The following is a 15,904-nucleotide window of genomic DNA, read 5'->3' as shown; positions in this document are numbered from 1 at the left end:
TGATTAGTAAATAAAAAATATTTTCGTTATCGATAATGATTTATGTATAGACTTTTTTTGTAGACAATAAAAATATTCTTCATTCAATCATTTTTATATTATTTTTATAAGCAATACAAACGATTGTTTTGTGAAAAATATTTTCAAATTATTCACTAACGAAAGTCTAATGTTATTCCTTTCAATTTCAAAACCCCAATTCATTGGCTCTACTTTGTGATGACCTAAAGAGATAGATGAAATTTGCTTTTTTCAATGTTAGTTTAGTAAAACTTAAGGCCTGTTTGGTTCAACATTTGGCTAAGAGACTTTGAGAAAATACAAATACCTTTAGGCTAAAAGCATTTTCCAAAATGCAATTAGTGTTTGGTAAAGTATATTTTAAAAACATATTGAAAAACAACTTTAACGTAAATATTGTTTGGTAAAAAATGAACTTTGTAAAGTATTTTTATCTTTTGAAAAAAAAAAACAGTGGTCGGCGGTGGTGGTAGCAATTGGTGATGGCGGTGGACGACGGTTAGCAGCGATCGATGGTGGGCAATGGGCCGCTGCGGCGAGCGACAGCTGACGAGCGGCCGCAATCGATGGTGGGTAGCTGTGGCGAGCGAAGGCGATTGATGGTGGCGGTGGCGAGCGACGGTAGGCAGGTGGCGGCAATCGGCGGTTGTTGGCGGTGACGGGCAATGGATGGCAATTTGCGGCGGTCGGCGGCAATAGGTGGCGGTGGACGGTGGGCCGTGGCGGGTGGCGATGGGCGGTGGGTGGCGGCAAGCTAATGTGACAAATTTAAAAAAAAAAATAGTTACATTTCGTAAAAGTCTTTTACTTTGGGCTAAAGGACTTTGGAGAGCATTTGAGATACAATTGCATCTCCCCAAAGTAAGCCAAACATTATTTACATTTTGGCAAAGGAACTTTAGAGTCCCAATACTCATTTCTAATACTGAACCAAACAGGGCCTTACTAAATACACATAAATTGAGGGTAACTTAATATTATAAAAATCTCATTAATAGTATGCAATTGAATTGTGGCACACTAGATCCTTTACACTTTATTTGGGTGCTAAACAGGAGACAAATCCTAGTTAGTTTTTACTTTTTAGGAAGAGAACATAAATATATATTTTTTTTCCGTCCGATTTTATCCTATCCTATTCTAATATACAAGTCATACTGTTTGCATTGTGTGATATGTGTAGGTTGTAAAACCATGCTCCCTCCTCAAGCTTCCCACCCCACTCCCCTCCCTCTCGTTTGGTTTTATCCTATCGTATTCTAATATACAAGTCATACTGTTTGCATTATGTGATGTGTGCAGGTTGTAAAACCATGCTCCCTTCTCAAGCGTTCTCACCCCACGCCCCTCCCCCGCTCGGGAAGGTTTTTATATATGCCACTCTTCACGTAAATATAAACTTCAAATGTGGTATTTGTGCTCCTTTAAAGTAGGAGATTCTTTAACTGACTATTTAGACTCCGATCGATTCGTGAAAAATAACTTTCATGAAAATATTTTTTCTCACGGAAAATAAACAAGTCAATAAAAATATTTTCCTCTCACAAAAAAAGACATTCAAATGTGGGAAAAATGATTTACTCTTCAAAAGAGGAAGAGAAAAAAAAATAAAAAAATGAAATTTATTAAAAGGAGCACATGAAAGAAAATATTTTCCTAGTCATTTTCGGGTTTGAGCTGAATATCGAAAAATATTATTATTTTCCTGAAAAATAACTTTCTAAAAAATATTTTTCAGAAACACCTTATTTTTTGGGAAACTAACGGAGCCTTAGATACATGTAAATAGGAGATGGATCCGAGTTAGTCTTTAGTAAAAAAAAAAAAAGAGAAAGAAAGTGAATTTTAAATATCAGGTATGTGCTTCATGAGAATAGGATATTTGTTAGATACCTACCCTTTTTTTTTTTTGGGTCGGATTTAGATGCATTGAACTTTCTATAGAAATACAAGCGATGGCGAACCACTAGTGAGAGTTGGGCGAGGCCACATAGGGAAGCCCTTGGCTCGCCCCGACGAGGTCGGCGAGGCCCTCATCGGCCTCGCCTAGCCTTCCCGGGTGGTCGGCCATTGCTTGAGACCGGCCATTTATGAGAAGGAAGGAAAAAAAAAAAGAAAAAAAAAGAAAGAAAAAAAAAAAAATATTAACTATAATGTTTTTAGTTAGATTCTTTTTTAAAATAATAAAAGCACTTTATATTCTTATTTGAAATAAGTTCTACTCTAGGCCTTTATTTGATGCAACTTTAAATCTTTATTTGAAAATTTTCCAAAAAATTACTAGTTGCACTTATAGGTACCACCCACTAGTCACGGAAAGAAAAGTTATATAAAAGGCTAGGTACCCATCTTATAGAGAAGTCACGTTGGAGTCTACTTTTGGGGCCCGTTTCTATTGCTAACAAAGATCCTTTTGGCACTCATTAGAAATCCCTATACGGGTTATTTATCCTTTGAAGCTAATAACGTATTTTATTAAATATGATTACCAATGCTTGGAAACACTCCTTAATCATTTTCCTTGTGCTATTCAACGATTAGATTTTAAGCATGGTTTTTCCCATTTTCATTCCAAACAAATTAAGTAGATGTTGCCCATTAATTTAATATATGATAATACAACCCGACGAAATTTTCTAAACAACTAGATTTTAAAAAGTTGAGATGCATTCTTAAGATTAATCCATTCTCCGCTACACGAACAAGTCCTTGCACTCAATTTATTATAGTTTTGTCGTTATAATAAATAATAAGCATTATCAACAAGCTAAAATTAAGGTTGTTTACCTTTCATAAAGATTAGTCATAAATTTAAATTGGGACGCCGTTGTCGTATAAAGATAAGTTAATCTTAAAAGGACGGTCAATTTGATTGGGCAGTTGATAGTTTGTGACGTCGATTTGTGGTTTTATAAGATTTCTAGCATGGAAAAGCAACGGAACTAATTGAATATATATGTTGAGAACAATATAACAAATGAGTCTCGTCATTCGATTTAGGTAGACTAATTTCGTTCGGTGAAAATAAAAATAAAAAAGAAAAATTTCAGACCGGGTGAATGAATTCTCCCTCCTCCACAAAATAAACTTTTTCTCGGGGCGCCGGGGGGCCCACCCTACCCAACAACGAGATGACTTCTCAGTGAAACCCTCATTTCTTCTCGCACTCTGCACAACACCGAAACTGTGTCTCCTTCCTTTTTTTTTGCCCTTTTTCTCTCTCTTGCTGCTCCACAAGAGAGAGAGAGAGAGATGGTGCCGAAGCCGACCCCCGCTGCTCCGCACCTGTCCTCTCCGCTCAAAACCCTAGCGACCCCAATCTCGTAAATCCACCCCCACCCCCCCTTCCCTTCCTACCTGCGTCCCTCGTCTTTATATGAAGCCAACCGCACACGGCAGTCTTCCCACAACTGCAGGCGCCATCGAAACCCCTCCCGCACGAAACCCTCGCCGACTCCTTCCCTTCCCCATTTCTCACGGATTCCATTCTTCCCAGCCGGTCCTAATCGGTGCGTTCCTTTTCTTGACCTGTTGAGGTTTTAGCTTATACTTTGCTTCTTCGGTGAGATCGGAATTACGTGTACGTCTGGTGTTCGTCGTCGTCGTCATGGTTTAGATGATGTGGTTTTGGGGCTCCGATCTTTGCTTGAGCTGTTTTTGCGAAGCTAGGAGACGTAGTTTTGCCCTATGTTGTGCGATTCGTGCTGTTTTGCTGTGGTAATGGGTGTTCATGGCTGTGTCGGCAGGTTACTTTCCTATATGCTTCCTAGAAAGAGAACTGGTGAAGGAGTGGTTCTAGAAGAAGAAGACAACAGCGCTGCGAGTGCATCTTTTCACAAAAAGCCTCGGATCGGCCGTTTCGGATCTGTCGTGCTCACCGCCGCCAACACCAGCGATAACTCCAACATCGCTATCCAGAGTAGCAACAGCAGCGATTGCGATAGCAGCGGCGTGACTGGATCATCGATCATGGCTTTGGGCGACTTGAATTCGACGGACATCGATGAGGATCTCCACAGCAGACAGCTCGCGGTGTACGGCCGTGAGACGATGCGACGGCTGTTTGCTTCCAACGTTCTTGTGTCGGGGATGCAAGGCCTCGGCGCTGAGATTGGTACGTGCGTTTCGAAGTTGTGTTGTTGATCGGGGATTTCCTTCTCTACTTTTAGAAGATTTTGGCTGTGACTTGAATCGATTGTTTCTTGTTCATCTGACCTTATTGTTTCATCTGGATTACTCTACTGTTGGGACGAGATCAGTGGATCTAGTGGAGAACTTGGACTATGCTGCCTATGAATCTATCTTCCCAAAGTGATGTTACTTTAGTTTAGCCTGATGTTAATGGTTGAACCCCCAACACCCTCACCCTCACCAAACAAACTCACAGAACAGAGCTCACAAACATATAAATAAACCAAGGAAATTAGAAAGAGTAGATGTTGCAGCTGTACACTAGGATGGAGTTATTCTTCCACTATTGTGTAGCGCCAATTGGCCTTCCTTTAAGCGTTATAATTACTTTGTAATTATTCCAGTGCCAATGCATGAAACGATCTTTTTCTCTGTATGTTGATCTGTACAACAAGAATCTGGTGTTGAGTGCCAGTTTTGGATCCACAAGCTGTTACCTACTCTTGTTTGACCTAATGAAATGACAAAGAAGGTGAGTTGTTACCTGTTGCCAGATTACTGACATTGTGCCTCAAACATTTGTTTATTAACCGTCATGAGCATCATCTTCTTTTTTGACTGTTCTGGTGATGGGCCTGGATGTTGAGTGTCATGAATGGAGCTAATTTTGCTGCTCTCAAATGCCACCTATTTCTCGCAGCCAAAAACCTTGTTCTTGCTGGTGTCAAGTCTGTGACTCTACATGATGTGGGGACAGTGGAACTCTGGGATATGTCTAGCAATTTTATTTTCTCTGAGAATGATGTTGGCAAAAACAGGGCCCTTGCTTCTGTTCAGAAATTGCAAGAGCTCAACAATGCAGTGGCCATTAATACCATAACAACAGAGTTGACTAAGGAACAACTTTCTGACTTTCAGGTATGCCTTATAATTATCGGTTCAACTTTTTTTCATATTGTTCATACCTATCTACGAGTTAAGAAGAATGAAATAAGATGCATGACATGTGCGGCGAGAAACCCGACTGAGGCATGGCTTAATTATTATTAGTTATCAGAACTATGTGAAAACATTCGCAACTGTTCAGTGTAGATCATAGTAATGCAACCTCATTGGTATCTTTATCTACATGAACATGCTTATTTACCTTTAGTGTGGATCATATAAGCTGTAAAACAACGACAACAAAATGAAGCTTTTTGTGCGAATAAGGTTTTCTTTTTTTCAGCTATAAACTCGATGAAGTTCCAAGGGTTTATTTCTAGTAGTCTGATGCAGTTCTCAGTGTATAGTAGATTAAGTTCCCTACTAATCACCATAATCAACCAACAATATTTGGCAGTCTCTGATAACAAGCTGCTTTTGTTGTTAAGATTCTGATGAATCTCTCACAGGAGGGAATGATTTTGAGATAAGAATGTTTTTACTTGCTCTTTTCAACGGAATATTATGCTATTCCCTAATAGAGGATGATATGGAACTTCTGTGTAACATCAGTTATTCTTTTTCATCAAAGGATGAATTTACTAATTTCCTTGGTTTCACTCACTATTGGCATTTCGCAGTATTCTGTTGTAACATAATAGAAACGATGATCAATCGAAGGATTAATGAGCTAGTTATTAAACTATGAATATTACAGTAATAGAACATAACTCTGCTGTCTTTTAACCAAATAATTGTCGGAACATTCTGCTGCTCCTTCTGAAGCTATCGGATTACTTGCTGTCAACAGTTTCCTTTCGTTTTTAGTATGAATGGTTCAATTTTCTGTAACTTTTCGCTCTCATGTTAAGGTTTTGGAAGTTGCAGAGATGAGGGTTTGACCTATTGGTGATTTAAGCCAATTGTACCCTTCTGCTTACTTGTCACGGAACGAGCTTGCATTCTTAACTCCCATTCTTCTTCTTGTCTTGCGAATAAATAAGTTGAGTTCCCTGAGTCAACTTTTTTCGGTTCATCTTAGTATGTCCATATGATTTAAGGTGTCTTTTAAATATCTTATTCCCTTGCACATCTCGTGTGTCATCGCTGCAATTATCTACAATTGGCATGATATGTGATATAGATTCAACATTGGTAATTGAAATATCAGTTGATTACTGAAAAGTCCTCCAAATTTTATTTGCTCTTATAGTGGCATTTATCCCATCTAATACCGAAAGCTGCCGATAGCAGATAATAAGTAAAACGGAACCTGACATTGCCAAGGGATTGATAGCAGATGACAAGAAAAACAAAACCTAACATTGCCAAGGGATTGTTGCCAAGTAAAACACAACCTGACATTCCTGTCTGTGTCAGGAGTAATTTAATATGGGTTGAGTACTCTCTCTCTCTCTGCAACAACAAAAGGACACCAAAATCAAGAATTGTTACTTGTGTTTTCTGAAGGTAATTGTGTTTGTGATTCTATGGGATTCTTGCATCCATTAATCACCATATGTTGTGGTGCAGGCGGTTGTATTTACAGATATCAGTCTGGAGAACGCTATTGATTTCAATGATTATTGCCATAGGCATGAACCTCCGATATCTTTCATTAAAGCTGAAGTTAGAGGTCTTTTTGGCTCTGTGTTCTGTGATTTTGGCCCAGCATTTACTGTCTTCGATGTTGATGGGGAGGAACCACACACAGGCATCATCGCATCTATCAGCAATGACAATCCTGCTTTAGTGTCCTGTGTTGACGATGAAAGGCTTGAACTTCAAGATGGGGATCTTGTAGTCTTTTCGGAAGTTCAGGGTATGAGCGAATTGAATGATGGCAAACCAAGGAAAATCAAAAGTGCAAGACCCTACTCATTCATTCTTGAGGAGGATACCTCGAAGTATGCTTCTTATGAAAAAGGGGGTATAGTTACACAAGTGAAAGAGCCCAAAGTATTGAATTTTAAGCCACTGAGAGAAGCACTTAAAGATCCTGGTGATTTTCTTCTTAGTGATTTTTCTAAGTTTGATCGGCCACCGCTTTTGCATTTGGCTTTTCAAGCCCTGGACAAGTTCGTCTCCGAGTTTGGGAGATACCCTGTTGCTGGTTCAGAAGAGGATGCTCAACGGCTTATATCTGTTGCCACTACCATTAATGAGAACTCGGGAGATGGGAAGCTGGAAGACATAAATCCAAAACTTCTCAGGCATTTTGCCTTTGGTGCCAAGGCAGTTCTGAATCCGATGGCTGCTATGTTTGGTGGGATTGTTGGGCAAGAGGTTGTGAAGGCATGTTCAGGAAAGTTCCATCCGTTGTTTCAGGTACTTTTTCTTTAGAAACCTCCTGTGGTGTTTGCGTTCAAATAATTGCATGTTTAACTGTAAACAGTTTTTATTTTAACATCTAGGTGTCCACAATAATTAACGATGATTTTGATGAATATCAGCTGATTCCTCTACTTTGGTGTATCTTGAGAGCCCAAAAAAGTAATGCTGTTGAATCAGTCGCATTGCGAATTTGCTTCTATAATTGCAATGGAATTTCTCTACCACATCCTTGAGATATGACTATATCTTGGCTGTTCACTATGAATTTTGTGAATTTTTGGGCTCATACTTAAGAATATATTTCTTTTTTTTTGTAGTTTTTCTATTTTGACTCAATTGAGTCTCTTCCTGTGGAGCCAATGGATTCCAGCGATTTCAGACCGCAAAATTGCCGATATGATGCACAAATTTCTGTTTTCGGGTCCAAGTTGCAAAAGAAGCTGGAGGATGCCAAGGTATTCATCGTCGGATCAGGCGCTTTAGGTTGTGAGTTCTTAAAGAACGTAGCCCTGATGGGAGTTTCATGTGGCAATCAAGGTAAGCTGACGGTCACTGACGATGATGTTATTGAGAAGAGTAACCTAAGCAGGCAGTTTCTATTTCGAGATTGGAATATTGGACAGGCCAAATCCACTGTTGCTGCTTCTGCTGCAACATCAATTAATCCTCGTCTCAATGTTGAAGCACTTCAGAATCGTGTCGGCCCTGAAACGGAGATTGTATTTGATGATACCTTTTGGGAGAATTTGAGTGTCGTTATCAATGCATTAGACAATGTTAATGCCAGATTGTATGTTGATCAAAGGTGCTTATATTTCCAAAAGCCACTGCTGGAGTCGGGAACTCTGGGTGCCAAATGCAATACCCAAATGGTCATCCCCCACCTAACTGAAAACTATGGTGCCTCAAGAGATCCACCTGAGAAACAAGCACCCATGTGCACTGTTCATTCGTTCCCTCACAATATCGACCACTGTCTGACTTGGGCTAGATCTGAGTTTGAGGGTTTGCTTGAGAAAACTCCTGCCGAAGTTAATGCCTATCTATCCAGCCCATTGGAATACACAAATGCAATGAGCAATGCTGGCGATGCCCAGGCACGAGATACGGTGGAACGTGTTCTTGAGTGCCTGGAGAAGGAGAGATGTGAAACATTTGAAAATTGCATTGCCTGGGCTCGTCTAAAGTGAGTTTCTTATCTTTTGCCTTCATCTTGGATCTCAGACTTGATTTGCACTATAAGATATGGGCTGACATTCTGCGTTACTGATAGGTTTGAAGATTACTTTGCCGATCGCGTGAAGCAGCTGATATACACATTCCCTGAAGATGCTGCAACCAGTACAGGGGCCCCTTTCTGGTCAGCCCCAAAGCGATTCCCTCGCCCTCTTCAATTCTCAGCATCTGACATTGGTCATCTCCATTTTGTTATGGCGGCATCAATTCTTAGAGCGGAGACATTTGGAATTCCAATTCCCGACTGGGTCAAGAATCCCAAGAAGTTAGCTGAAGCCGTTGACAAGGTGATGGTTCCGGATTTCCAGCCAAAGAATGATGCAAAAATAGTGACAGATGAGAAGGCTACAAGTCTCTCCACTGCATCTATAGACGACTCTGCAGTCATAAATGAACTGATCAAGAAATTGGAACAGTGCTATAAGAATCTGCCTCCGGGTTTCAAGATGAAACCTATTCAATTTGAGAAGGTCTGCTCTCTCACCATGCACGCTTTCTGCAAGGCGCTCTGGGACTTAAATTAGTCAATTATTATATTAATTAGTTTACTGAGGGAGAGCTGTGTGCTTTGTGCAGGATGATGATACAAACTATCACATGGACTTTATTGCTGGGCTGGCCAATATGAGAGCAAGGAACTATAGCATTCCAGAAGTTGACAAGCTGAAAGCCAAGTTTATTGCTGGGAGAATTATTCCTGCTATTGCAACCTCCACAGCAATGGCAACTGGTCTTGTTTGCCTGGATCTCTACAAGGTTCTTGCTGGAGGTCACAAGTTGGAGGACTACCGTAACACATTTGCCAACTTGGCATTGCCTTTGTTCTCAATGGCTGAGCCGGTACCTCCCAAGGTGATCAATCATCGTGATATGAGCTGGACTGTTTGGGACAGGTGGATCGTCAAAGATAATCCCACTTTGAGGGAACTTCTCCAATGGCTTAAAGATAAGGGGCTGAATGCTTATAGCATTTCTTGTGGAAGTTCCCTCCTGTATAACAGTATGTTCCCTAGGCATAGAGATCGAATGGACAAGAAGGTGGTTGATTTGGCTAGAGAAGTCGCCAAGGTAGAAATCCCTCCATACCGTCGTCATTTGGATGTTGTTGTTGCGTGCGAGGATGATGAGGACAACGATATTGACATCCCTCAATTATCCATTTATTTCCGATAAGCTGCATGTACTTTGTTAGACACATATGACCTATCTGTCTTAGACTCATTTCATCCTCTGTAATTGTCATTTTCAGAGTAGATATCAGCTGTTTTTTCTGGGGATGTTACGAGCATACAGAATTTGCCTTTGAAACCCTCCTTATCACACAGGAGAACATTTTCTTTCTCCCATTGTCTGAAAATCTTCTGTACCGATTTTCATTTTTATCACAACACCGTTACCGTGAATTTGTGTGATGGTTGGCCATTCATGACTGTACTTGAAATCTTGCATGAGATATTTCGTGCGATGTATGCTTTAATGATCTGTAGTTTTTTGTACAAACTTGCCTGAGCAATTTTGACCTGTTAGCCGATGGAAACCATACATGAGTGAATTTTCCACCCAAGGAGAAAGTGAACACCGTGCTCTAATTAGGGGTGATTGGTTTCGTTCTGGTTCGGCCCCACCCAGGAATCGTGAACTGGACCAACTGGTCTAGTTTCTGGTTGTCTGGTCCGATTCCTGATTCCAGGGCGGTTCAACGGAACTGCTGATGACACTTTGAACCCTTAGCCACACTGGTCAGTTTGACAGCAAAGGCGATGACGCTTGGATATCAAGGACCGCTTAGTTGACCAAAAAAACAGAGCAAATATCACGGGGCAGCGAGCAAACAGTAAACGAACTCTAGAAACTGTGAAGAAGGATCGGTGGCGAACAAGGATCAAGAGGGATATCTGGTAGCAGATCAAAGATTTGCCACTGGCTCGGCGACGTCTCAAAGTAGCAGGGGAAGGCGGAGAATAGCAGACGTAATCACAGTGGAGCAGAGACAGGTTGTAAGGCGCGGCTGGATGGGGGTTGTGTGGAGTCGGAGATGAGCATCGAACTTGCGGTAGGACTCATAGCCCAAGAGATATCGTGACAGAGAGTTGCAGATTAATGGTCAGGTGCGACGAGTTTGCCGAAAGCTTAGTGTTCCGGTGGGGCGGCTGGTGTTGGGATGCAAAAGAGACGTGCTCTCGACTCTCCGAACTCTCAATTGTCTCCTCTCAACTCTCCGTTTTTTCTGCGTTTTTCTTGTGTCCGGACTGAGAGAGCGACCTTCATCTGTGCAGGGTCCCTTTAATATGTGAGAGGCCTGGGTCACAAAGAAAGGAAACAAACATTATTTCCTCCCGTGATTGCTTAAAAAATACCATACTTTTGTCCTTTTCTTCACTTTTGTTGTTTTTGCCCTTTCTGCTCATGCCTATGGTCGCGTGAAGGCCTCCTGACAGTGCCCTCTTTCTTGTTTTAAAACAAAGACATATTACTCGAATTATATGCTCCCACGGTTGGTCCGGTCCGTCCGGTTCCATCTAAAATCGAGAATCGGATCACCCATCACTGGTTCCTGATTCAAGTGGTTCTTGGTTCGAGTGATTCCTGATTCAAGTGGTTCTTGTTGTGCAACCCTGACTCTAATCACCTAGTGAGGTAAAGGTGTATCTATCAATATAAATACACGTGCATGGATCGGTGAAAGTAACGGAAAAAACTTACTCAGGTGAATTAGCGAAAGAGCCGATCAGTTTAGCTCTCACAAAATCTTAATATGTGGTCAGTATAGGCTATTAGCTTAGGTACGCACACTGAATTCTGGGATTAGTTGTTGCCACTGTACCAAGTGAGCAGGTAGGTAACAGCGATTCGGGGATCATTTACATCAAGATGCCCTGTGATACTCCTCTATTGCAGCAGCTCTATTGTAGACTGAATCCATATTGCACGAGTTTTCGCAGCACCTGTTCGGAATATATGAAATTTTAAGGAGGTCACCATCACCACTTAGGTCTAGTAACAATCCTAGACTCAAAGCTTCGGTTTTGAAGTATAGACATTTCGTCATAATTAAATACAACACGTCTATTGTCTTTTTTTTAATTGTAGTGCAACAGTGATAGCATGAATCAAGCAATAAACCATCATGAAGCAAAACATTAGACGCCATGACATTATACCACGGAAATTCTCCTTTTGGAGTGTGCATTTTCAACTTTCATACGATCACATTCAATAATCCAGGCCAAAGAGCAAAGACAATTTCTGATAAAAAATTGTTGTTCTGAAGATAGAAGATCTTCCTTTGTGAGCGTGCCTCTCATATATAATCCACGCATGGGAAGTTGTTGTAGTTCGATGGAAATCAATACTTCATTATATCACTATGATGGTCGTCTTGCAAGATTAGACATCTCCCATTTCCTAAAATCACAAGAATCGGACCATCACTTTTTATCAGCACTTTCATCAAATTCAGCAGAGCCCACAACTCGAAAATCTAGTTGTTTTTGATGCTTCGAGCGCCGGCGTTCATCAAAACCTTCCCATCCTTCAATCTGCCCATGCAAGTTATTATGAAATGACCAGATGCCACTCATTGAACCACAGGAGGGGAGTGGTAAAGGATGGGTACACACCTGACGGAGAACGTCCACCGTGATTTCCGTGTTATGGAGGTCCAATGTAGAGAGCTGGATGCAGGAAGTAAAGAGTGTGCCAGGAAGTGAGTGGAGCCCGTTGTTACTAAGGTACAACGCCTGCACAGCAGCATCCATGCGACCAATCATCAGAAAATCAGCAGGGAAAGCATGAAAAGGTTGCGTAGAGGCTATCCCTTCAACTCACAGCCAAACATAGAGAAGCAAAAAGTGGACACCAATCACAAATAGGTGCTTGGAAGAACGCAAATTGACAGGCAGAAGCTACTAGAAATTTTACTGAAGTTTCAAGGTAGAAATCCTTGAAAGGATCATACTTCTATGATTTTCCGTGATAAGCAGGACTCTTCAAGAAGTATGGTAGCTTCCACTCAGAATCTAATCTACCTATATGCAAGAATATGACAGTTGCAAATGCCCATTTGGTGCAGCTTTTCCACAGCAGCTACAACTGTGGAAAAGGGTGCTATGGCTTTTATAGGCTTTGGCAATCTCCTCACGGCTGTAGCACCTTCACAGCTGCAGCAGTTCATTGGAAGCTGCCTCGCCCGGTTCCAGCACCAAACAGCACAGCACAACTACAGCATACCTACAACTTAACCAAACAGACAAATGCATGTGACAATATGAAGTATATGCATCAAAATCCTCCACCATAGTCCAAAACAAAAGCGAAAAAGATGAAGCGTGATCTTTCCTTGCTGTATGCAGAAAGACCAAGTTATATCTCCCCCATGTTTGTCTTCCATTTACATTCCTCTTAGGCAGGAATACAAGTAGATACCACAGTGGAAATGACTTTAAAAAGATATGTAAAAGTCTTGGGGAGAGAAGAAACAGTTGGAACAAAAGGAGGATAGAGACCTTTAGGTTTCGCATGTTGCCAAGAGTCTCAGGTAGTTCTGACAAAAGATTTGATGAAAGGTCAACCTGCAATGTCAAACTTCGATCAAGAAAACCATACAATCTTACACAAGGAATGATAACCAAACTGGATGAGGAAAGAAGATACTTTAGAATTCAAGTTCTAGAAGAGATGAATCATTTGACATGAAAAGGACAAGAAAAACCAATGTAACCTCTACAAGGGAAATGCAGTCGCCAATGTGTGTAGGCAGGGTGCTCATCCTGAAAATGTAGAAGACCAGACAGTTAAAAATACAGATCCAGTCCAACATCTTTTCCTCTTTATCGAATTATTTCGTGAGATGAAAATTTTTCCAAACAATTGATCTCAATTCCTAGCACAAAAATTCGAGGTTGCATTTGAGATGCGGTCTTTAAACTGAATCTGAAACAAATCTTAGAGTTAATTGAACCTTTTACTATGAAGAAAATGACCCACAGAACAGAATGGTGGTATATTGCCATCCCTAATTGATTGCAAAAATAAGTATCTGCACAAGAGATTGTCGTTAGCATATTCACCTGTTACTGTTGACCTTCAGCACTTCGAGCTGAGTCAAATGTCCTATTTCCATGGGAAGACTAGTTAACTTGTTGTTAGCAACGTACAGTTGCCTCAAAGAACTAATAGCACCTAGTGCAGGAGGAAGAGCTGTCAAGCTGCATCAAACTGGCATCAGTACTAGACGCTGAAATCCAGAGAGTCGTAAAGCATGGAAAACCCATAACAGAGATCAACCGCTAGAAGAGGCGATACAAGGGGGGAAAAGAACTGCTACAAGTAATGTGGCCCGAACAAATATTTGAGGAATTAAATGGAAAGCAAGAACAACTATTTTCCAGCATCTATTGTGACGCAGACTGCAGTAAAATAAGTCAAGCTCACATACAGCTACCAGTTCTATCAAACTGGATTCTCTCCCATCACTGTGCCTGTGACTGCTAAATTCTAAAGTCCACCTTATCTCAAGTACGGCCACTAGAATAGCATATGCAATGGACATAGCCCGTGCTCCAGCTCCTATACTACAGAGGTATCAAATAAACTCATCAGGAAGGGACTACTCACTCATTTTGATTCATGGATAGAACTGTCAGAAACTTGAGAGATGATAGACCTTCCCAATTAATGGATTGATCAGATAACCCATTAGCATTCATGAACAACTTCTGCAAGGTGTAGATGCATACGAAAGGAAGTTTTGAGCACTTTGAAATGTTCTTTGATGAAGAAATGGTACTGGAAATGGAGTAGAAATGACACGATATGAAGATTTAAGTACCTGCATGGAAGTCAAACTACCAATTCGTGGAGGCACATATTCAACAGAGTTGTTAGAGATATCGAGGATCCTTGTAGAAGGTCCACAAGTCCACACCTCGTCTGGTATGAGCTTTAAGCACCAAGCATCAAGAATAAACTAATATAAATTCGAGAGCTTAAATGTGAATCTGATTGGGTAAGTAAAATCAATCAAACAATCTTGAAGCTTTTAGCCTCTTAAACAACATATTTTCTTCTTCAGGCAATAAGGGAGTTATCAATACCTCCAAATTGCGTTCAGCCAATGCAACAACTCCAGTGATTTTCCACCGTTCCAAATGCGTCTTATCAACAGTAGCCACAGCCTTTTCTTTTGCCACATTGTAAGAACGGTTTGTCCCCCTTATAATTGGCTGAGCTCGCGCTGCTTTCAAAATGGGACCTTCCTGTTAGAAAAGAGTATACCATTACAATCTCCAGAGACTCACTTGTTGATAAATCGTGGGGACAGAAAAAGGGCTCCGTATATGAACGTATCCGCTCAATGCTCCACATTTTTGTTAGCTGAAAGATAAAATTTTCAGGGACCCAAAGGACAGATAGCAACCTAAAGATCAGTATTTTGAGGCGAAAGAAGCTGAAAGCTCTAAAATGATTGCATTCACATGAAACAAAGGCAAGATTCTGAACGCTAAAGACACGATTAAAATCAGAGAATTTTCAGAAATCAGAAGGGGAAAGTGGTACAACAATACCCCTTGATGTAGCCCCTGTGAAGCCATGAGCATGACCTTAGCCCCATTCTTCACCTCCGATGCCCTCAACGTCATCGAATCGTCCAAAATCTTCCCTTTAATTGAGCACATTCAGTCATGCATAACGTCGAAGCAGGCAGAACGATATCGTGGGTATAATTAGAAGACGGGAAGATGAGGCAAACCTTTGAAAATGAGCTTCTGCCCACGAGGGAGGACATTGGTGAGAGGTTGGAGGAGGGACTTGACATCTTTGATCGACGAGTCCAGTGACGGAGTGATAGGTATTGATCTTCCACCGAACTTAACCGTAATACTGATGTTGGCATCTGTATCCGAATCCTGATTGCTACTCGGAGGAGTCTGATCGCGATCTTCCATTTTCTGAACTCAAGTTTGTGTCGTGGGCTTTCCGATTTCTGCTCTGTATCCCTTCTGGAGGAGGAAGAAGAAGAAGAAGAAGAGGAGGAGAAAAGGACCGAAATAGGCTTTGTCTAGTGACTTAATTTCCATTATCTTCTTAGCTCAGTAAGAACACCCATAAGACATTAGGGCGAGATAACGTAAAGTTCCAAGCAAGATGAAATTGTGCATTTTTTGCTCTTAACAAGTGTTTGCATCTTTTGAAGTTGTGAATCTTCAAATCCATATTGGCCGATTCGGCTGGGTATAATCTATACACGATATTACGC

General features: G+C 41.0%; 2 protein-coding genes across 3 annotated transcripts; one reads left to right on the top strand and one right to left on the bottom strand.

The window, feature by feature from the left end:
- The first annotated feature begins 3,726 nt into the window (after window positions 1-3,726).
- LOC115745971 (ubiquitin-activating enzyme E1 1) lies at window positions 3,727-10,049 on the top strand. The gene is made up of 6 exons (XM_030681630.2): window positions 3,727-4,135; window positions 4,853-5,070; window positions 6,610-7,404; window positions 7,728-8,596; window positions 8,684-9,116; window positions 9,223-10,049. Exons 1-6 carry the CDS (start codon window positions 3,742-3,744, stop codon window positions 9,817-9,819), a joined length of 3,306 nt encoding a protein of 1,101 aa, XP_030537490.1. The 5' UTR covers window positions 3,727-3,741; the 3' UTR covers window positions 9,820-10,049.
- A 1,645-nt stretch (window positions 10,050-11,694) lies between these two features.
- On the bottom strand, window positions 11,695-15,743 carry LOC115745982 (LRR repeats and ubiquitin-like domain-containing protein At2g30105). 2 transcript variants are annotated; one of them, XM_048281426.1, is made up of 10 exons: window positions 15,398-15,743; window positions 15,213-15,307; window positions 14,706-14,903; window positions 14,477-14,587; window positions 14,263-14,363; window positions 13,716-13,853; window positions 13,367-13,415; window positions 13,152-13,217; window positions 12,267-12,386; window positions 11,695-12,185 (listed from the first exon to the last, which is right to left on the bottom strand). In XM_048281426.1, the coding sequence occupies exons 1-10, from the start codon at window positions 15,591-15,593 to the stop codon at window positions 12,075-12,077; spliced, it is 1,185 nt and encodes a 394-aa protein (XP_048137383.1). In that variant the 5' UTR covers window positions 15,594-15,743; the 3' UTR covers window positions 11,695-12,074. The 2 variants fall into 2 exon arrangements, with proteins under 2 accessions (XP_048137383.1, XP_030537511.1); XM_030681651.2 differs by having other exon boundaries at window positions 14,742-14,903; window positions 15,398-15,731.
- Window positions 15,744-15,904: the final 161 nt, after the last annotated feature.

This window comes from Rhodamnia argentea, chromosome 6, assembly GCF_020921035.1.
Source record: "Rhodamnia argentea isolate NSW1041297 chromosome 6, ASM2092103v1, whole genome shotgun sequence".
Taxonomy (NCBI): Eukaryota; Viridiplantae; Streptophyta; class Magnoliopsida; order Myrtales; family Myrtaceae; genus Rhodamnia; species Rhodamnia argentea.
This window is presented reverse-complemented; position numbering and strand designations above follow the sequence as displayed.